We start from the raw sequence: 22,254 nt of genomic DNA on the forward strand, positions 1-22,254 counted from the left end.
CCTCATACTTGTCTCCATCAGTGGTGGGGACAACAAAGGGTCCAGCTAAATGCAACATGACACAGAGATGGAAGCAAGCCTTACTATCAGAAGACTACAGGTACCAGGCCCACCTCCAGCACTGACCTGAGGCCCCAGCAAGCTGGCATCCCGTCCCAGAGCCAGCAGGCCACTGGGCTCCCTTAGCTCCTGGGCCGTTATCTGATCAAGACCAAGATGCGATGTGGAGTGAGGCCCATCAGAGAGTCCGGGGTGCAGAAGCATGCACAGGACACCCCACCCTCCAGGACAAAGCGGAGAGCCCAGCACAGAGCCTAGCACAAGGAGACCAGTGAGACACCTCTAAGAACACGTTCCTGCCGTGCTGTGAGACACAGGACTGCACCTGTATTTGCTTATCATAAAAAACGAAATGGAGAAGTCACATTACCCCCTGAAGATCTCAGAATTATTAGTAACATCCAATACCTTGAAGTAACCCAAATGTTGATCAACTGGTGAGTGGACACACTGGGTTAAATCCTGCCAAGGGACACCAGAACACAACATTCTGTCCCCCCACATCACAGAATCTCAACATCCGGGCCACGCAAAAGCAGCAAACAGTCCCATTTCTATGAAGTTACAGAAAAGGCAACCCTCTAACAAAGCAGATGGGCGGCTACTGCACACAGGGCTGGATGGAGGGGAGTAGGTGCCGGAGGCACCAGGAACACTGCACTCATTACTACTTCTAAAAGGATAACCACAAAATCCAAAAAGCTGTGCCTTACAGTGAATCTCTTTAAAAATATCCACTTTTATTATATGAGCGGCACAGCCACAGAAGAAAAAGAAAGTGAGTTTCAACGTATCAGTTCACTCCCCAAATGGCCACAGCAGCCAGAGCTGGGCCAGCCTGAAGCCAGGAGCGTCATCATGGTCTCTCACTTCAGTGGCAGGGGCCCAAAGACTGCGCCACCTCCTGCTGCTTTTCCCAGGCCATTAGTAAGCAGCAGAGCAGAAGTGGAGCAGCCACGATTCCAGGGGCTCCTGAGCCCTCACTCTGCTTTGTTGGCTGGTCAGCAGGCAGAGCAGCAAAGCAGCACATGTGAAGACAAACGCAGCTGAGCAGTGACAATTTTAAGTCTCTGACTTGGTGAGCAAATGCATCCCTTGTCCAGATCAGACCCCTGAGAGCCCCCAGGGGCACTGAGGGGGGCTCTGATGCCAGTTCTTGAGCCTGGAAGGACCCCCAACATTCACACAGACCTAAAGCAGCAGAAGAAAATGAGGTGCGAAGCCAGGAGAGGAGCTCTCAACACCATGCAGGGAGGGCATCAGGACTGGAAGACTGGTGCTCCAGGACTGTGCTCCACCCCCCAGGAGCTCTCCCAGGAGTGCTGGGGAGACAGACCATAGGAGTTGAGGGAGAGGGAGGAGGTTTCAGGGGGGCATGGACAAGGCTCATGACCACCAAGTTTTAACGTGCATAGAAGAAAAGGCAACAAAGTGACTCTGGATGCTTCTGCCTAGAAGAAAGGAGACTTGGGAGTTAGGCTGATGCTAATTTCAAAAAAAGCGCTAAATAATCATAAACATAGCCTACAAATCCAGCAAACCCTGGGCTGGCAGACAGCCAAGTGGGAAAACATGTTGCACACTGCCAGGCTCACTCTGGTGGCACTGAAAGGCCAGATGGGAAATGGAAAGGGAGGAACCACAGCAAGTGGAGCCCCTCTCAGCACTAGGGTGCAAGCGCCCTGCTCTTGACCTCCCCAAGCTCCTGGAGCCTGAACCCAGGCAGGGGGCAGACACCGCCGGGCCTGGGAGCCCTTTAACTTTGTCCAGACTGCTGGTAAGGTGGCCTCCCTCTACTGCCACACCTGGAACAGCCATCAACGCTGAATCCACACCCTGGCCTTGGTGACGCAGGTCACAGTGAGACCCTCCCTCCCCTTTTGCTGCCCACTTTCCTGAAACTCCCAGAGCAAGTGGTCCCCCTAGAGGTTGGTGGAACATCTCCTCCAGCTTCTGCTCCAGCATCAGCGGCTGGGAAACGACACTGCCCCAGTCCCACAGGGACCAAGAATCCTCTACAATCTCCAGGGACACCCGAGGAGGACCACACCAGGAGGCAGGTGTACGCAACTGACTCAAAACATCTCCTGAGAAAGAGCCACTCATTTAGTAGGAAAACTGCCAAGCATTTCTGAGGGGCTAATGCCAGCCGCCCCAGCTCTGGGAGGCAGCTACGGGGGCTCTTCCCACAGTCACACTCCGTGGAGAGTCTGTATTTGCAATCTTACCTTCTTGGTGTCAAACATATTCTTAACTCTAGATGCTCACAACACCCTCATGGTCCCCACAGACACACAGCAGCAAACACTGCAGCCTCCTCTCCAACGGGCTCACAGCAGAGGGGAGCGGGCAGCGGGAGGTGGGGGCAGGGGAGCTCCGGTTCTGAGCTACCGTGCTGGCCCATTCAAAGCACACCAGGGCCAAGGTGGCCTTCAGCAGAAATGCAGATGAGGACAAAGACACAGGGCCAGGGGCTCACAGGGCCGAGACCTACATGGCTCCCAGCAGCAACAGGTGGCATTTGTAAAAACACAGGGTTGCAGGGGACTTCACCGAACATGACCAGCAGCAGCAGCCATTCACCGTCCCGATCCATCGGCAGGAGAGGATAGCTTGCACCTTCCCAACACCATCCACCCGAGCAAAGTCATCTATGCAGCAAGCAAAAAGAGCAGGTGCAGTAGCCTAGTAACTAAAGTCCCTGCCTTGCATGCACCAGGATCCCATATGGATGCTGGTTCTAATCCAGCAGCCCCTCTTCCCATCCAGCTCCCTGCCTGTGGCCTGGGAAAGCAGTCGAGGACGGCCCAAAGCCTTGGGACCCTGCACCCATGTGGGAGACTCGGAAGACCTCCTGGTTCCTGGCTTTGGATCGGCACAGCTCAAGCCACTGCTGAGCTTGGGGAGTGAATCAGCAGATGGAAGATCTTCCTTTGTCTCTCCTCCTCTCTATATATCTGACTTTGCAATAAATAAATAAATCTTTACAAAGTAGAGAAAAGAAGAAAGAGCAGGAGGCAAAGCCAAAGTTCTACACAACAGCCCTCCTGGCAGTGCGTGCGATGAACAGCAGATCCAGCCACGTACGCGACCGGAAGCAGGGGACGCCGAGGCACACAACGGAGCTTCCTCACCGGCCCAGAAACCGACAGCAAAACCTGCAGCTGCTCAATCCCATTCCGTAGGGAATGCAGCATTCCCGCACATCCTCCCGCAACCTGCACGCCATCCCCAGGCTGCCCGCAATAGCCTGTCAGTGCGATACTCTTTATGCACACGGTGGCCAGGCGGCGCTGTCTGGGTGGAAACCTGCCCACGTTCAGCAGAGATATGAACCTGTTCCCCTGAACTTGTTCACTCCCCAGTTGGTGGAACCCGTGGATATAAAGGGTCAACAGTACAGAGGGCTTCAAATAGCCCAAGGAAGCAGAAAAGACAAAAACATAAAGTTCACTTCTCAACAGACATGCCATTAAGGCCAAGACACTCTGGTAAGGACTCGGTGCACCCCCGGAGAACCGAGGCGGGCACACCGGGTGAGTCCAGGTGCATCGACATACCAGCGGAGGGCACGCAGGTGCCCAGGGAATCACAGAAAGCAGGACGGCAGGGTGGGTGCCCAGGACTGCCCACCTAAAGTGCCCCAGCTGGATGGGAGGAGAGAACACAGACACTGTCCTGAGAAGGACTCCCCTGGTGTGGCTTCTCTAAAACGCACTCATTTTCCCCTGAAGCACGGGCTTTCTCAACGCTCTCACAATAAGCAGATGTTATTTTATTTTGGCCTTCCACGAGTCAAGCGAAACCAGCACCCCCAAAAAACTGATGCCATGACCTCTGCTGCTGGCCCGTCTGCTTGCGTTCCAACTGGACCACTGCCTTCCACCGCCTGGGAGCCACGGCCTTCCACCGCCTGGGAGCTACCGCCTCCCACCGCCTGCGAGCCACCGCCTTGACTGTCCTTCGTCCTCAAGATTGCACTGGCAGACCCACTACAACCTCTGGCTTCAGGATTATGACTCCGCTTCTTTAAAACTTCCATCAAAAGCCCTGTTCTTGTCTGCTGTGGATTTGGACCCAAAGGTCTGTGAGTGTAGCAGGCAGCACATCTGCTCCCCTTGAAATTTCTGCCTTAAAAAAAAAGAAAGAAATATCCGCTTGGAACCAACTGTGTGAGCTGAACCAGTCGGGGAGCCCATGGTATCAGCTGCTGCTTCTGCTTTTCATCTTCAGAGAGGCCACGAACAGGATGAAATTTTTCTGTGTAGACTGGTACAATCCCCTCGTTTCACCCCGTCCTAAGGTGAATCACTCATTTGTAAACTGACTCCTTTCAGGCACTGTCCCTATAACTTTTTCATAAGGCATCAGTGATTTCACCATTCTTCCAAAGCTTCACCATAAATCTGACGTCTGTTCTTAACGTATGCATGTACGTTAAGATTCATGTGGCCGATGAAGTCTCTTTTCGACCCACCATCTGACTGTTCTTAAGTGCCTCAAACCAGACGCTCTTTCAAACATGCTGTTAACAAATGATGTGTTTGCTACGGCACAAAAAATTGTGAAGCCCAAAGTTTTTTTTTATAATACATATTTTCCAAAAAGTTCAAGGAAAATGGCAGGAACACCAAGAGGGACAAAAATCTCCCATATGCTGGTCCGTTCCCTTGATACCCATGACAGCCAGGGCTGCCAGCCTAGGAGCTCAGCACCCTGTGCAGGTCCACCAGGTGCCTGGCAGGCACCCACGCACCTGACCCTCACCTGGCAGGCACCCACGCACCTGACCCTCCCCTGGCAGGCACCCACGCACCTGACCCTCACCTGGCAGGCACCCACGCACCTGACCCTCCCCTGGCAGGCACCCACGCACCTGACCCTCACCTGGCAGGCACCCACGCACCTGACCCTCACCTGGCAGGCACCCACGCACCTGACCCTCACCTGGCAGGCACCCATGCACCTGACCCTCACCTGCGGCTGCACAGCAGCAGGAAGTGAAGTTAAACTTACCAGCTGCAGCAAAAAACCTGCTCCTCCACAAACTTTTCAAAGACCCTACAGATTAACCAGCTCAAACACTTAGTCATTTAAAATACTCACACAGAGGGTTTACAACACTACATTATTAACACTAAGTGGAAAAAAAATCAAAATACGAAATAACACAGGAAGCAGGTTTCTAGCCCAGTGGCTGAGAGACCCCTGCCCCCCAGGTACACAGACTCTGCCCAACTCTGGCCCTCAGCTCCAGCCTCCCACAGGGCAGACACCAGCAGGCAGCTGCAATCGCTCAGGTACTGGGTCCCCGATTTCATCCACACAGGACAACTGAACTGCATTCCTGGCTTCCGCCTCTGACCCTGGTCCAGCCCTGGTCCAGCCCGTCCAGCCCTGGCCACTGCGGGCACTTGGAAAGTGAACTAGCTAATGGGTGCTGTCTCTGCCTCTCATATAAACAAATACAAAAATAAAGTAGCACAATGCACATGAGAAAGAAAAGCCTTGCAGAGACTAAGACAGTGGAACCATACAGTTCATTCTGCTGGCAGAGTAAGAATATGGGTTTTTTTCATAATGAACATTTTTCTATTAAAAAACAGAAACGATAAACTTAAAAAAATTACCATGAGGTAACAAAGAGGTCCCTCCAGGTTACAGAGGTCAGGCAGGACTTCCGGTGCACCTGCCCCTGGACGCTCTTACAGCAGTCCTGCCCTCACCTGCTCCTGGAGGCAGTGTGCTCCCTGAGACAGGACTCCAGGAGCTGGCTAGGAGCACTCAGAGAATAAGGACTGACAAGGGCTAGGGCAGGCGCTCAAACAGCAAGGAACAAGCCAGCTGCTGAACAGAGTGGGCATAGGGGGCACTGAATCAGATCAGAGTCACACAGGACATAGAGACCCTGCAGGACGCAGCCCCTCCCCACAACGCAAGAGCTCCCAGCCTCACCCTTCAGGGCTGGCTGGAGCTCACATGACAACTGGTTCCCTCGCTGCCCCCAGGCCAAGGCCTGCACACACACCAGGTTCTGCCTGCTATGTCTGTGTACACCCCTGGTCCCCCATCTCTGCTCCAGGGAACACCAGCCCCATTGAGTCCCTGCCCAGAAGTCTGTAAGTGCCATGTTCCCTAAGCACGTAGCTGCGCCTGCACACAGACCCCACAGAGATTACCTTACATTTCATGTCTTTTTAAACTGTCCATTTATTTTTATTTTCTTGAAAGCTAGAGAAAAGATCTTCTATCTGCCAGTTCACTCCTCAATGCCCTGCGACGGCTGGGGCTGGGCCAGGCCTGCCTGCCTCCCAGGGTGCACTAGAGCAGGAAGCTGAATCAGAAGCAGAGGTGACCACAGATGTCCCACATACACATCCCTACAGGTCTGTCAGCATGTCCTCATTCAGGCACACAGGCAGAATGACAGCCAGGACGAGGGGGCCAGAGGCAGGACCCAGCCAGGGCCTGGGACCTCGGGAGGCCTGCAGCTGAGCACCTGTTACGCCTGCAAGTACGTATGCCTATTTCCACTTCTACTTCCTATGCATCACAACTGATAACTGGCTCTCCATTTATTTGACATCAAGATTTTCTTCCTAAATAATTTATGGCCAGGAAACACCCACAATCTCACATCTCACTTGCTTCCCTAGGCCACTAGCAGGGAGCTGGACCAAAAGTGGAGCAGACAGGACATGAACAGTGTCCTTAAGAGATGTTGGTGAAATGGGTCCGGTGGCGTGGCCTAGCGGCTAAAGTCCTCGCCTTGAACGCACCGGGATTCCCATATGGGCGCCGGTTCTAATCCCAGCTGCTTCACTTCCCATCCAGCTCCCTGATTGTGGCCTAGGAAAGCAGTCGAGGATGGTCCAAAGCCTTGGGACCCTGCACCCGTGTAGGAGACCCAGAAGAAGTTCCTGGATCCTGGGTTCGGATCGGCATAGCATCAAACGTTGCGCTCACTTGGGGAGTGAATCATTGGACGGAAGATCTTCCTCTTTGTCTCTCCTCCTCTCTGTATATCTGACCTCCCAATAAATAAATAAATTAAAAAAAAAAAAAAAGATGTTGGTGAAATGGACAAGAGGAGGCTTAGCCTACTGTGGGACAATGTCACTGTGCTGGCCCTCCTTTTCCTGTTTGTTAAAGATTTACTGCACCAGCGTGATGGCCTAGTGGTTAAATCCTCATCTAACAAGTTGCCAGGATCCCATATGGACACTGGTTCACATCCCAGCTGCTCCACTTCCCATCCAGCTCCCTGCTTGTGGCCTGCAAAAGCAGCAGGGGACAGGCCAAAGCTTCGGGACCCTGCGCCCATGTGGAAGATTCAGAGGAAACTGCTGGCTCCTGGCTCTGGATCAGCTCAGCTCTGGCTGTTGCGGCCGCTTAGGGAGTGACCCAGCAGATATCTGTGTATCTCCATTCTATAAATCTACCTTTCCAATGATAATTAATAAATCTCAAAAAAAAAAAGAGTTATTGTTATTTGAAAGGCAGTTACATGGGAGAGGGATTGGGAGAGATTGATAAAGAGAGTCAGAAGGAGAGCGAGAGAGAGATCTTCCATCTACTGGTTAACTCCCAAATGACTGCAAGAGCCAAGGTCGGGCCAGGCTGAAGCCAAGAGTTTCTTCCAGGCCTCCCAAGTCGGAGACAGGAGTCCCAGCATCTGGGCCATCTTGGCTGCTTTCCCAGGAGCAGAGCAGGCAGCTGAACTGAAGCAGAGCGGCCAGGGTCCAGACCAGCCAATAAATGGGATGCTGGCATCACAGGTGGAGGTTAAACATGGGCCTGCAAAGATGAGTCTTCTAATGGCAGAAAAGAATTCCCAGGGTGGAAACCGGGAACCACACCCTGGACCCCAAGCCTTACCACTCTTGCAGCTACCTGAGCCCTCAGATAAGCTCCAAGCTCCCCACTGGGCTGAGAGACTCCCAGATACAGACCAGGTTACAGGCACAGACGTTAAAGGCACCGGAGCTGGGTTCAAGTCCTGACTGCGTCACTTACCAGTAATTTACATAGTTCCTAAATCTGCAGTTTCGACTTCAAAATCCTAATTCCATGTGGCCCCCTGCTTGGGCCCATTCTGGAAAGGCAGCAGCATAGTGCCCGTGGAGAGCCCATGCCCTGACGCTGCTGCCAACAGTCAGATGCCCCCGATCCAGCATGCAGCCGTCACCTGAGCTCGGCCGCATCTTCCCTTTCCTCAGGGATGCTGGCACGTCACGGAACTCAGGGCTTCAGGAGGACTGCGCAGGGAGATGACGCGAGCCTTGGTGCGCCCTGAGCTCACCATAACTCCCCGGAGAGATTGTCCATCTCCAGCCAGTTAGACACATGGCGGGTAACACAAGGGTCCTACCTTGGCCATGGCAACCAGTGCTTATCTGTCTCAAGAACTGTGCCCTCTACAACCTACTCGCTACTGCAGACCAAAAGACAGGCAGGCCCTGGATTTAAAGGGGTAGCCCAGGACCAAATGCTCTGAACTTGGAGGCCAGGGACTCTCCTTGCCAGGCCCAATACCGTCTGCACTTCCATATACGTATGTATCTATCTGAAGGGCAGAGTTACAGAGGGAGATGGTTCACTCCCCTAACAACACAGATAGGAGCCAGGAGCTTCTTCCAGGTCACCCACACGGGTACAGGGGCCTAAATACTTGGACCATCTTCCACTGCTTTCCCAGGAACATTAGGAGGGAGCTGGATGGGAAGCGGATGCATTGGGGCATAAATTGGCACCCATGTGGGATGCCAGTGTAGCAAGCAGCAGCTTAACCTGTTACAACAATGGGCCCTCCTCCTCCTTTTTTTTTTTCCCCATTTTTTATCTTGTTTGCGTTTTAGATCAACAGCATTCGGATGGGATTCTCAGTCCATCACTTCACATGGCAGACGACGGAATTTCCACAATTGGCAACCCACGTGAAATCCTCCTAGTCCCCTCCTGGTCCCGGAGAGGAGGGAGGCAGGAGGCTCAGGGAGAAGCAGGTCAAGGCCAACCTTGAGGAGCTGAGCAGCTGAGGGGTGGATGGGGGGCTTCCACTAACAGTGCCCTCCAGCAAACACTATTCCCTTCCCATTCTCCTTGTCTTGCTTGCTTCCCAGACACCTACCCCCAACTCTCTCCATGCCTTAACAAGAAACATCTCTGCAAACAAGAGCCCCCCACCCCAGGCAGTCGAGCCAGAGGTCTGAGGCAATTTAATGTGGATTATAGCATCCAGGCACACCTGTGCAAACACCTGCCACCTTTCAAAAAATGGGTCAGAAAATGAACATAGCACCTGAGTAGAGACAGGGGGAGGCCAGAAACATCAACTTGCAGAGGCTCCCCTAAAACCTCTGGTACCAACTGTGACAGGGATACCAGAGTGGGCCACTCAAGCCCAGAGAAAGAAGAAAATTAAGCCACTTTCCAAAAAGTGACCTGTGCTGTCACCTGGGACGATGGCGCCATTCCGAACAACTTGCTCACACAGAGGCAGGCACAGCTCGGCAAGGCCAAGTACAAACCAGGGAGTGCAGTGACAGCTCCACTGGGACCTCAGTTGGGACACTAAACCCCAGTTCTCCCTAATATACAACGTGCACATGGGGAGTGCCACTGGCTCCAACACACGCTCAGAGTCCATGTCACTGAGAACGTGGTTCTATTCTTGGTGCTACTAACAGTATTTCTGTGTGCCCGGGTTAATGTGTCTTAATTCCTTTAATACTCATAAAACCCAGCATAAATCGCTATTCTCGTCCATTCCTGACAAGGAAACGGAGGCCCAGAGTGAAGGGAACTGCCCAGGTCTGTGTGGCTTGTCACTGCACGCAGGCTTCCAGGCTGCAGCCCAAGTCCTCACCATCCTGGACTCGGCTGTCAAGACTGCCTGGGATGACTAGGACCTGCAGCAGCAGCCGTCCTATGGCTTCAGGCCACACTCAGCACCTAGCACTCTGTGGAGCCCAGCAGGACCACATCACAAGTTCACCAGGAGTGACACAGTGGAGCAGGCGCTATAGCGCAGTGCGTTAAGCCACCACCTGGGATGCTGCCATCCCACATCACATGGGATGGAGTTCCACCTCCACTTCTTCCAACCCAACTTCCTGCCAATGCACCTGGACAACACACCAGGCGTGCCCAAGGACAGGATGCCCTGCTCTACTGCTTAGTCAAAGCTGAGCCATGAGAGGCTACCTGCCACTCATTTCATCAGGCTCAACCTACTGGACGGTCACTCACTCGCCCAACACTAAGGACAAGGGTGCAGACCAAGGACACTGCCACAGTACCACTGCGCACAAAACCAAATCAGGCGGAATGAGAGGAACCAACTCGACCTAGCTGGAGGTCACCTAACCATTAAAACAGACCAACCTTGGGGCAGAGCTGTAGCCCACAAAGTTAAGTTCACAGACTGGGATACCCTCACTCTACTCGAGTGCCAGTTTGAGTCATGGCATCTCCACTTCCCATCCAGTTTCCTACAAATGCAATCTAAGAGGTAGCACATGATGGCCCCAGATGGGGTACTCAGCTCCTGGTTCTGGCCACAGGCATTTGGGGATTAAACAAGCACTGATGCATGTATGTACACATGGTGTGTGTGTGTGTGTGTGTGTGTGTGTGTGTGTGTGTGTGTGTGTGTGTGTGTGTGTGTGTGTGTGTGTGTTATTTCTTTCAAGCAGATAAACACAAAAACAAAAGCAGGCCAATGTCCTCTTTCCCTGCATCTTACAATGCACAGTGTCCGGGCCGGAGTGGGGCTTCCTCCAGGGCTGGTACTCCCATCAGAGGGGCCAGGGATGTTTAAATCCCTGCACACGTCCTGAGGGCCAAGCAGCTCCCCCAACACTTGGTAAGCTAAGGCGCATCCAAACACTTCCTGGTTTACCAGGGATCTTTCTAAAAACAGACTGCTGTTCAAGTTCCGCCCTCTGTCATTCCGACAGCATATACCCCCAAACGTCTGACCCTGAATTCAACCATGGCACCCTCAGCCGCTCTGGCTGGACGTACTGAGGGACCTGTCGGCCTCAGTTTCCCCACTGACAAACAAGCACCTACAGAGCTCCAACAGCAGGGGTTGAGGGGATAAGAAGACATCAATTGGGGGAGGGGGAGGAGAACCTTCCGCAAGTTTCCACACCTTCCTGAGCTCTGGTTTCCTTATCTGCAAAATGAGGAAACACGCGCTCTAGGCTGGGGTTGACCGAATCAGAGATGGTGACCGTGACCGCAAGCACGCGGCAGAGGCCCTGGCAGGAGGGAGGGGACACTATGGAACCAAGACTGTTTTCCCAAGGCACTCCCAGCTCCTGCACCCCAAGAGCCCTGCTCAGCACCAAGTCAGAGAGCCAAATGTGCATGCCACCCTATACCTGCAGCAGACAAAAGCAGTCTGCAAGGTGCACGCGGAGCATATAATAACCACAGCTCATGCCGGACATTCTCACCACAACAAACTCCACGGCCAGACCTGGCCACCACTCTGCTGGGGCTGGGAGCCCTCCTGACGGGAGCACCCCGGGACCTGCGCACTAACCTAAAGGTATCTGGTAAGTCACACTCAGCAAAGAAGAAAAATGTTTATTAAAAAAAAAAAAAAAACCAGAAGTGCAATGGGAAAAATTTACAGGGTCTCCCCCAGTGGTCATGGTGCCCCAAGGCTAGACTTTTCACCAGGAGGGTGTGGTTGCTAGGAGCTCCCTGTTCACTGCCCCCGCAGGACCTGGGCACAGAGCTGCAATGTAGGAACCCAGCACAGGTGACAGCGGCTCCAGCGCACGGAGCCAAAGCCTCGAAGGAGAAGCACTGACCAGCAGCGAGCCAGCCCTCAGCTCTCCCTGTCAATCAGAGCTACAATGGAGAAGGGCAAAGGGCCCTGGCACTACCAGGAAATGCCACTGGAAGCTGCTCAGCACAGCAGAAAGGGCCGTGTGCAAGCAGCTGTCCTCAGTCTGTATGTGATGAGGCTCTCTCGCGGCATGGATGTGAACACCTGAATCCCCCGGAGACGGGAAGCCACGATCGCAGGGTAGTGTGAGCAGAGGGTGCAGAGGCCAGACTGGACCAGTGGCACCCACTGCCTGCCACGCAGGACGGCCTGGGAGGCCAAAACAGCACTGTTGCTGCACCAGGGCATGGCTGACCGAGCCCGGACAGCCAAGACGGCCAGCCCCAGGCGATGGACGTGACCTCCTAGAGGACTCAGAAGGAATCAGCGCCCCTGTTGCAGGTAGGCTGGAAGGCTGTCCTCCCATCCCCGTGGACGAAAACAGCGGACAGCCAGAACCTCCACGTGCTGCCAACACACCAGGCACTGTCTACTTTTCACACTTCACACCCACTTTCGCCACACGGCAGACCAACGATAACCACCAGGGTTGTGGTTTTAGAAGACACAAGATACAAGATGACCACGGAAGCTGCCAGGAAGGGTTGCCCGCTCACCGGCTCCCAGTGACCTCAGCAAGGGGCAGGGTCACAGCAAGAGGATGGCGTGTGGCTCTGCAGGCACCCATGGCCCAGGCTATGGGCTGGCAGAGCTGGCTCTCCACTCATCTCACGCTGCTGCCACCTGCCTCCTGCATCTGACTGGACGTATTCTAACAGTGTCACACTGGACGTATTCTAACTGTCTCTGTGCCTGACCAGCAGATGACCCAACAGGACTATCAGTAGAAAGGCAGGGCAGCCTGGAGTTGGGACTGTCTGGGCAGGCCTCATGTCTCCACCTGAGTGATGACAAGGCCAGGAGAAACCCCTGAGAGGAGGCATTTGGAGTACTAGAGAATGTCAGTAAAAGCGAGTTCCTGGGGGACAAGCGTTGTGCCACTGCAAGTCAGGCTGCCATCTGCAGTGCTGGCACCCCATATGGGCACTGGTTCAAGTCCCTGCTGCTCCACTTTCAATCCAGCTCTCATTTGGGGAGTGACCCAGCAGAGGGAAGACTTCTCTCCCTCCCTCTGTCTCCCTCTGTGACTCTGCCTCTCAGATAAATTAGAGAGCGTGCTCCTTCGCTCTCAATCCCCCAAAAGGGCTCCCACCGGAGGTACCCCTCAGCACACAGGGAGTCCAGGCTTTTGCACACTTCCAGGACCCCTGGCAGGGCACGTTGGGCTGGTATCAGTGTCACTGGTAGGCAGGGGATGACTGGCAGGCTGAGCACTGGCCTACCAGCCTGAAATCCCCTTCCATGGCTCGTAGACGCCACTATCAAGGATTGGAACCAGCCAGAAGCAGCTGTGAGTCGGTGATAAGCCGTCCAATCAAGGACCCGAGCTCAGAGCTCAGGGTGGCAAATCCCGGTCTTGGCCTCGGGATCTCTCTCGGGGCCCCTGGCCCTGCTCCAGAGCCCACAGCGGCACAGAGGCCAAGGCCCTCGCCCCGCTCACTTTCACCTTGCCAGCTCTCCACATGCTGTAGCCAGTGGACTCTTCCTAAAATACCACCACCCTGCCAGCCTCCTCAACTCCCCACCCCGCCATGGTGTGCCAGAAATGTCATAGGCTCCATTCTGTCCAGGCCCAGTGCAAACTCGTCAGGCTGGGAAGCCAGGTACTCTGCAACCCTCTCGGCTTTGGTGGGACGAACTCTCCTTGTCCCCACCCCACTCCATCCTGTGCAGCGTCTGGAGGGTTTCATGCATTGCTACAGCAGACTATGGGTTAGAGGGTGCCACAAAGTTTCCTGGAGAAGGAGGACAGAAGCCACGTCTGCAAACACATGGACCCTTCCCACATGCCAGGCTACTTCCTATTGCTGCTTTCCTCAACACACGTGGCCAGAGGCTACGGCTTCAATCTGTGTCCCTCCCTCTGTGGGATGAGAATACAGCAATAGAGAAACAGTGCCGGGCTGGTGCTGTGGCAGAATGGTAAAGCTGCTACCTCCATCGCTGGCATCCAATGGGGGCATCAGTTCGTGCCCCAACTGCCCCAGTTTTGATGCAGCTCCATGCTTGTGGCCTGGGAAAACAGAAGACGGCCCAAAGCCTTGGGCCCCTGTGTCCACAAGGGAGACCCAGAGGAACCTCCTAGCTTAGCTCCTAGCTCCTGGCTCCTGGCTGCAGATCGGCTCAGCTCTGGCCCCTGTGACCATCCGGGGAGTGAACCAGCAGATGGAAGATCCTTTTCTCTCTCTCTCTCTCTGTAATTCTGCATTTCAAATAAACCTTTAAAATAAAACAAAACAAAAAAGCAGTGCCATTATCTACAGTGTGCCAGGCCCTTCACTGTTCCTGGTGCCCCTGTAAAATGCCACCCTCATGGAGAGAGGACCGGGAGCCTCCCTGAGGTCACCTGCTGAGCGGCAGACAGGAAGCGCCCACAGCCTAGGACACACACCGCCAAGCCATCTCTCTCTCTCACACTCATTCAGTGGCTACAGGAATTGCCACGGGCCTGGTGGCCAGTCCAGGTACAGAGCAGCTGGCAGGAGCCAGACAGACAATGCCGACTCCCCACTTCTCCCCCAGGCCTAGAAGAGCCAGGGACTCCTCCTCACAGGGGTCTCATCAGCACAATCGGGACAAGGCCTCGGCCCTGCGAGCATGAATTCTGTGGGGGAATATAAGGAAGTGCTGCTCTCAAGGCACACCCCAAAGCCAAACAGATGTCAAGCCAGCCCCCAGCAGGCAGCGGCTAGGTCGAGTCAGAAAACCCAATTTCTCCGCGGAGCCGGCTGTGGAGACACGAACCACATACTCCTTGGCACCCCACCTCTAAGACTGCTAGTAATGGAACCATTCACTCAGTGACGTGCCAGACCATCTGGGGAGCACCTGGCATGTCTTGGCTCGTGCACCCCAACAAGCTCAAGAGTAGGCTGTCACAATCGAAGCCAGCCATGCCCCTGCTCTATGCTCACACTCCACTGCCTCCCTCCATAGAACAAGCCTTCCTACGGCCATACCACCCTGAACACGCCCCATCTCGCCCGGTCTCGGCAGCTGAGCAGGGTCGGGCCTGGTCAGTACTTGGATGGGAGAACGAGCCTTCCCAGCTGGTTTGCTCCAAGGAAGATTTAGTGTGCTAAAGCTTCTAGCAGAACGCCTGACACGAGGGTAGTGCTCCGCAAGCCCAGAAGCCGCAAGTCCTTATGCCGAAACACTGATGTATAAAAACGCTTGGTCTGACAGTGGCACTGCTCCAGCTGCCTGCACCCTTCAAGCTTCTGCACCCCACCCTTCCTGGTGGGTCCTCCTGCAAACGGAAACAGGAAAAGCTCCTGTGCTGAGGGCCTGGTGGCTCAGCCCCTGCGGGAAGCAGAGCGGGTGTCCCACACACCAGTCAAGGGTCTCTCACTCCAGGCAGTCCACCTCTCGGGCTTGTGTTTCCTCGTGAGGGTCAAAGATTGTACCCTGACCTAAGTCCCGCTTCTGAATCACAGTCCAAGGGCCCAACTTCCACGGCGCCCCAAGGCTGCCAGCGAGATGGCAGAGCACTTCAGCGGGCAGAGCAACAGGTGGCATGCAGCCCCTTGCCACAGCCATGGTGGCCACAGAGCAGGCACCCCCCGAAGCCAGTACAAGCCCCAGCTTTCTCTCTGGTCTCTTGCCACAGCCCCTGCCAGCACACATGGGGCCTACTACATAGTAAGCCGTAGGTTACAGAGGAGCCCCAAAAAGGCTCTCTGGGCTTAAGTGACCACATCTGTGCACACTCCGGGGTCAGCGCTGAATCCCGCGTCTTTCCACGCCAGAAGACCAGGCCCCAGGTCCCCACACAGCTCCTGACCCAGAACTCTAAATGATGCAATTCCAAGGCAGACAGACGCACGCCCGCACGGTGGAAGGCGAGGTGCTCCAAGCCGTGAGAGCACTTCTCAGTGGTAACCATATCATCACTGAGGAAACGCAAGTAAATCCCAGTGGCCTACAGAGTCCACCTGCCGATGCCCAACTGGGAAGACAAGGTGGTTTCAACAAGAACTGTGCAATTCACCCAAGGTCAAATGTACTCAAGAGTCTCACACACTCCTTCCCCTGACAGGTAACTGAAAAGTACCTAATTGTGCCACCAGCAGGTTCAGTGTGAGTCCCACGCGATCCACTTCCTATCCAGTCTCCTACTGATGCTCCTGGGAAGGTCTGGGTCCCTGGATCCCTGCCACCCCCGTGGGAAACCTAGAGGGTCTGTCTCCACTGCAGCCATTTGGAGAATGAGCCAGTAAAAGCGTGCTTTGCATCTCTATTCTAGCAAATGAGTAAATCTGTTTAAAAACCCCCTTTCAGGGATTGGCGCAGAACCTCCTCTGCCAGTACAAACGGAGCCCGCTGCTCCCTGTCCCATCCAGCTCCCTGCCTGTGGCCTGGGAAAGCAGCAGATGATTCTGGTCCTTGGGTCCCTGCGCCCACGTGGGAGACCCAGAGAAGCCCCTGGCTTCAAACCAGCCCAGCCTCAGCCACTGTGGCCATTTGGTGGGTGAACCAACAGATGGAAGAGCTTCCTGTTTCTCTTCTTTCTGTAACTCCTTCAGATTGAAGAATAATAAAAGACTATTTCCATAAGAAAAAAAGGTACTAAAAGACCACAACAGAGATCTTAGCTTTCTCATGGACGGTGCAGGCTTAACTGTCAGTGAGCCAACAGAGGTAAACTTGATCATGAAGTAGTCAGAAATGACTTGTACACCTAGGGGACACTAAGAGTACATTACTGAAAGGATGGACAAGAATCCCAGTGGCTAAACTCATGAACATAGACGCATCCCAAAACACAGCACCCTAAGCCATTTCCTGTAGTCCCAGGGTCATGGCCAAACAATCTCTGTCCTCAGGGCTCAGCAGTGTTCAATGCAGCAAGTTCCACCTCTGCCTGCGATGCTAGAATCCCATATCAGCGCTGGATCAAGTCTTGCAGCTCAGCTTCCAGCCCAGCTCCAACTAATACACCTGGGAAAGCAACAGAAGTCGGCCCAAGTGCTGGCGTTCCTGCCACCCACCTGGGAGACCCGGAGTAAGTTCCTGGCTCCTGGTTTGGCCTGGACCAGTCCTGGTTAGTTCAGCCAGTTGGGGAGCAAACCAGCAATTGGAAAATGTCTCTCACATTCTCCCTCCTTGTCTCTGTCCCTCTGCCTTACACTTCCTGCCCTCAAACAGCTCATATCCAGCCCATGCTACGCCAGCCACCCAACACAGCACCACTTCATGACTAGACTGCCAAGGGACGGCAGACACGGCTCTTCCCACACACCCTAAGAACCCCGTCACTAGTTCTCTCGAGGTCGCTAAGAAACAGGTGCAGGGGACGGGGCACAGCGGAGAGCCTGGCAGATGTTGCTCAGCTGGAAGACCAGCTGAGCAGCATCGTGAAGCAGCCTCAGTGTCGTCACCCATGAAGAGCAGACGGCGAGCACAGGGATGGACCAAGCCAGGACAGGCAAGCAACCCAGCAGTGGGCAGCAGAGGGCGGGCCACTGTCCAGGCAGGTGAGAGCCCAGTACACGGCCCTGGGTGTCAGGCACTCCTGCATGACTGCAGACTGTCCCCTCCCTTGCCTGCCACTCTGCCCTGGGCAGCCCCACCTGGCCACTCCACCCATCCTCCCTGGCAGCAGCAAATGTCAGGGTGTCCTCCACCCAGGCCTGGGGCCGCTCCCACCCCTAAGGCTCCCTGACCAATGCTAACGGCCCCAGGAACATTCAGAGCGCCACAGCCCACAGGCCTCATCATTGCACAGGAAGGCACCAATAAACAACAGCTGCCTTAGCTCAGCAGCAACACAGGAGTTAACCAAGGAACCGGAACCCTCACAGCCCACTGAGGCCCAAAGTCCACAGACAACCATGTGCGCCTGCACTGGACCGGGCCAGACCACTCACGGCCGTATGCAGCAGGTGGCCAGCCTGAGCTGTCCCGGTGTTCTTCAAAGCTTCCTTCAAGTCCTCCTGCCCTGCCCAGGGAGGCACCGCTTCGCCTCACAAAAACTTCCCCAGTGGATAAGAGGTAGCAGGCTCAAGTGCGGGAAGGCCAGGCTCCTGCAAACGCCAGGACTGCACCTGCCTCTCTTCCCAAAACAAACAGCGGGGGTGGAGCTGGCTCACCTGATCGGACAGCCCTCCATAGTCGGCAGTTCCAACCCTCACAAGCTGACAATTCAGGGGGAACGGGAGGCTGCGCCTGCTGGGATGCATGGTGCCCAGGCCATGTGTGGGCCTGGCGGCGCCCCCCAGGGCCGCGGAGGGCCTCACAAGGGCCTCTATGCGCTCATCCCTGCCCAGTCGGCTGCCTCTCCGCTCACGTCTCTGCGCCCACTCACCCCAGCCGTGGGGCGCCGGCTGCCCCACAGGATGCCCTACACCCTCACATCGCGGTCCAGGCCCTGGGCTGCCTTCCGGGCACACAGATGCCCGCCTTTCCTTCCCTCGCTTGCTCGCAGGAGGCCTCCGTGAAGGCTGAGAAAGGCCAGCCCCGGGATCACCGCTCCTCGGCTGCAGGGAAGGCGCAAGGTGGGCGCCCTGGGTAAGGCGGACAGCTGGGTCGGGGACAGGGCAGGGAGCAGGGCCCTGGACAGAGGTCAAGCCGAGGCCGGAGGAGGCCGGCATAGGCTACGCTGAGAGTGCGGAGAAGTCCAGGAAAGTGGGTTTTCAGGGAACACGACAGGGGAGCCCGACTTAGGACCACTGAGGCAAGAGGAGGCCGAGGCAGGGCTCCTGGAGCAGAAGCTGATGGGGTCCAGACCCAGGCCCCGCAGACGGGAAGGGAGTTTGGCAGGACGGGGGCCTAGGCTGGGAGCAATGACCGCCTGGCCTGGCTGGGCCGCAGACACCAGGAGGAAGAGGAGGAGGAAGGAGACCACGGCTGGGTCGCTGCAGGTCGTGCCAAGACTGGTCCAGGAGGGTGGGATCGTGACTTCGGGGGGGTGGTGGGTGAGACCGGCCTAGGCGCAAAGGGGGCTCCAACCTGGGCCGAGGCGGGGTGAACGCGGGCGACTGGGGGTCAGCGCCCGGTGCAGCCACCCACGCCCGCCGGCCCCTCCCGAGCACCGAGGGGTGGGGTCCAGCTAGGGTGCCGGACCCGCCCCTCCCCCACTCGGGGCACCCCCCGCCCCTGGGGGGGCCGGCGTGGGGAGGGGAGAGCCACGCGTGCTCCGAGCGGCCCGCGGGCTGGAAGAGGCGGACGGGGATGGGGAGCGGGGCGCTTTACCATGGCGGCGGCGGCGGCGGCAGTCCCGGTCCCGGCGTCTGTGGCTCTCCCCCCCGCAGCAGGGCCCGGCGCTTCCACTTCCCCGGGTGCCCAGGAGTGAACATCCGGGTCAGCGGCCCCCTCCCCCCGCGCCGGGCCGCCGCCACCTTCCTTCCCCGCCCCGGCCGGGCCCGGGCCCGCCCCCTACGCCGCCAGCGCCGGGCCAATGAGCGCGCGGGGCCGCGGCCATCGCCAAGTATGGAGCGCGGCGCGGAGGGCGGGACGCCGGATGGCCGAGCGAGGCGGAGCTCCGCACGGGGTGGGGTGAGGGGGCGGGGGGTTGGTGTGGTGGTCCGGGCGCTCCCGGGCTCCGGGGAGACCTGCACCGCCTCTCGCGCCCAGCTCCGGCGGCTGCAGAGGCCGAGGCGTGCCCGGGGGACCGTGCCCCCCATGGAGGCTGGAGGGGCAGGTTGGGGATGCGGAAGGCAGACAGCGGGGCGGGGAGGGGACCGCCCCATTCGGGCCCCACCCGGCACGCGCGCCCCGGCCTGCGGCGCACCCGGAACTGGTGCGGCCCGGCCCTGAGCGAAGGCGCAGCGGGCAGACACCCCCCACCACCACCACCCGAGGATCTCCCCGCGCCTGTGCGCCTGAGCCCGGTGTCTAGCATGGATGAGCCTGGCGCTGCACCTGCTGCGTGCCAGGCCTTGCTTTAGGCGCCAAAGACCGCAGGTGGATGCAAGTCAAGTTCCCTGCCCTCCCGGCTCCCTGGGACAGCCTAGTGCGCTACGCTGGTGGAGAGATGAGAACACTGGGCTCTGTAGATGGCTCCCGTAGGGCCGTAAGATCGCTCAAAAGTGTCTTCTCTGCCTCCTTCGCTCCCTCCCCAGATACTCGCTGGTGCTCTGCAAGGTGGGAGACCCGGGATGCTAGACCTGATAATACTTCCTGCTCTACCTTGCTTGTTCCCTAGTTAGGATTAAATCACTTATGTGGGCATAGGAGCCTGTGTAATAAATGACAAGTTTTTCTTCCATGAGCCAGGCCCTGTCCTAGACCTGCTTGGCAGACAGCTAGTGGCTGAGTAAAAGCTTACCCAGGTAGCCTGTGGCATAAAAACCTACAGGTAAGCCCCATGAGAGTAGCATAAAAACCGGTATTACCGGATTTCAGAGAAAGGCGTGGCCCCTAGGAAATCTTTGACTGGGTAAATATTTATCGGAGACCGACTCTGTGCCAAGCTCTGGGCTAGGTTCTGGGGAGTCAGTGATCCAAAGGGCTCCTGTTGTCCTGGAGCCGGAATGTTATCCAGGAGAGGATCAACTGCCAAGACAATCCTCAAAAAGCCTATGGGAAAATGGGATTGAAAGATGAGTTTGGGAGGCCAGCGCTGTGGCATAGCAAGCTAAGCCTCCACCTATAGTGCCAGCATCCCCTACGGGCACTGGTTCAAGTCCCAGTTGCCCCACTTCTGGACCAGCTCCTGCTAATGGGCCTGGGAAAAGCAGCAGAGGATGAGCCACTTCCTTAGGCCCTTGCACCCATGTGGGAGACCTGGAAGAAGCTCCAGGTTTCAGACCTACCCAGCTCTTGCCAGTTGAGAAGTGAACCAGCATATGGAAAAAATCTCTCTCTCGCTCTCCTTCTCTGTCACTCTGCCTTTCAAATAAAAATAAATCTTAAAAATAATAATGGAAATCAACTTGGCCCAGTGGACCTGCTTGAGAGCCTGGGTTGAATGTTGGATTCCTGCCAGTTCATCCCAGAAGGCAGCCGGTGATGGCCCAAGTGCCAGGGTTTCTGCCACCCATGTGGGAAACTCAAAAAATGACTTGTGCATTCCGGGATTTGGTCCTGGCCCAGCCCTGGCTGTTAAGGGAATCTGGGGAAATGAACCAGTGACAAAAATCTGTTTTCTCTTCCTTTGGCCTTAAAAAAAGAAGAAAAAAGATAAGTGGATTTGGAGGGGGTAAGAAAAGTAAGTTTTTAAGGGGCAGATGTTTGGCACAGCAGTTGGGTCGCTGCTTTGGGTGTCTCATCCCATAGTGGAGCGTGTGGGATCAAGTCCCAACTTCACCTTCAATCCAAGCTACCTGCCGATGTGCCCTCTGTGAGGCAGCTGATGACGGCCCTTCCACCCCGTGCAAGCCCTGGGCAGAGTTCTGGGCTGCCTGCCTGGCCCCAATTCTGCCACTTGAACTAGTTGGCAATGAAGGATAATCTCTCGTTTTGCCTTTCAAGTAAACTTTTTTTTAAAAGCTGTTCGTGGGAAAACAAAAAGGTAAGCTTATAATGCATGCATACCTTTTTCATGATAGATTTCTCTGTGAATGTTCAGCAGGCCTCTCATGGTGTTGGGCGGTAAGAAATGTGGAGAGGTGTGAAGAATGAGAGGACTGTGTGGGCCGGCCAGCACAGTACGGCGGTGTCTCGGTGGGTGGTTCTGCGAACTGCCTGACTTAGTAAGTAACATTTCATCAGACAACAGAAGGGAAGGAGGGAGCAAGCCGTGGGGGTGGCAGAGGCATACAGAACAGTCAGGGCAAGGACCCCGCTTTGGGATCAGAAACTTAGTTGTGTTCAGGGAACAACGAGGACGCCAACGAGGCTGAACTAGGTTGCTTTAGAATTTGTGCAGAGCAGGGACATGGTTCAACTTTGCCCCGTGAAACTGTCAGGAGGCTGCTGTATTGTAAATGTGCTGGAGAGGGCTTGGAGCCTTAGGAAAGGCCCTGTTCCTTTGAGGCATTTTTATTGTTTAAAGAAACAACAACAAACATGGATGCAGCAGTTAAAACAGCACTTGAAAAGCCCATATCCTTGGGGAGTGTCTGGATGCCTCTCTGAGCTCCGCTTCTCATTCCAATTTCCTGCTGCACACCCAGGGAAACAGCAGCTTAGCTCAAATAGTCGAGTCCCTGCTAGCCACACGAGAGACCAGGAATGACGTTTGGGCTTTGAATTTTGGCCTTCCCCAGCCACTTGCCTATCAAATAAATTAAAAATAGATATATACTTTTAAAATCACTGATAGGATTGATGTTGTTGCTCAGTAGGTA

General features: G+C 55.6%; 1 protein-coding gene across 3 annotated transcripts in view; it reads right to left on the reverse strand.

The window, feature by feature from the left end:
- Positions 1-19,344, reverse strand: part of CAPZB (capping actin protein of muscle Z-line subunit beta) — a 97,285-nt gene extending 77,941 nt beyond the window's left edge. Inside the window, exon 1 of one of the 3 annotated variants that reach the window (XM_040988008.1) lies at positions 19,217-19,315. In XM_040988008.1, coding sequence (XP_040843942.1) covers positions 19,217-19,219 — 3 coding nt within the window. In that variant the 5' untranslated portion in view covers positions 19,220-19,315. Of the gene's footprint in view, positions 1-18,114; positions 18,408-19,216 lie in introns of those variants that run through there. The other 2 variants (XM_040988006.1, XM_040988007.1) reach the window with 2 other exon arrangements.
- Between the last annotated feature and the right edge of the window lie 2,910 nt (positions 19,345-22,254).

This window comes from Ochotona curzoniae, unplaced genomic scaffold (assembly GCF_017591425.1).
Source record: "Ochotona curzoniae isolate NIBS_2020 unplaced genomic scaffold, NIBS_Ocur_1.0 contig_4792, whole genome shotgun sequence".
NCBI classification, from domain to species: domain Eukaryota; kingdom Metazoa; phylum Chordata; class Mammalia; order Lagomorpha; family Ochotonidae; genus Ochotona; species Ochotona curzoniae.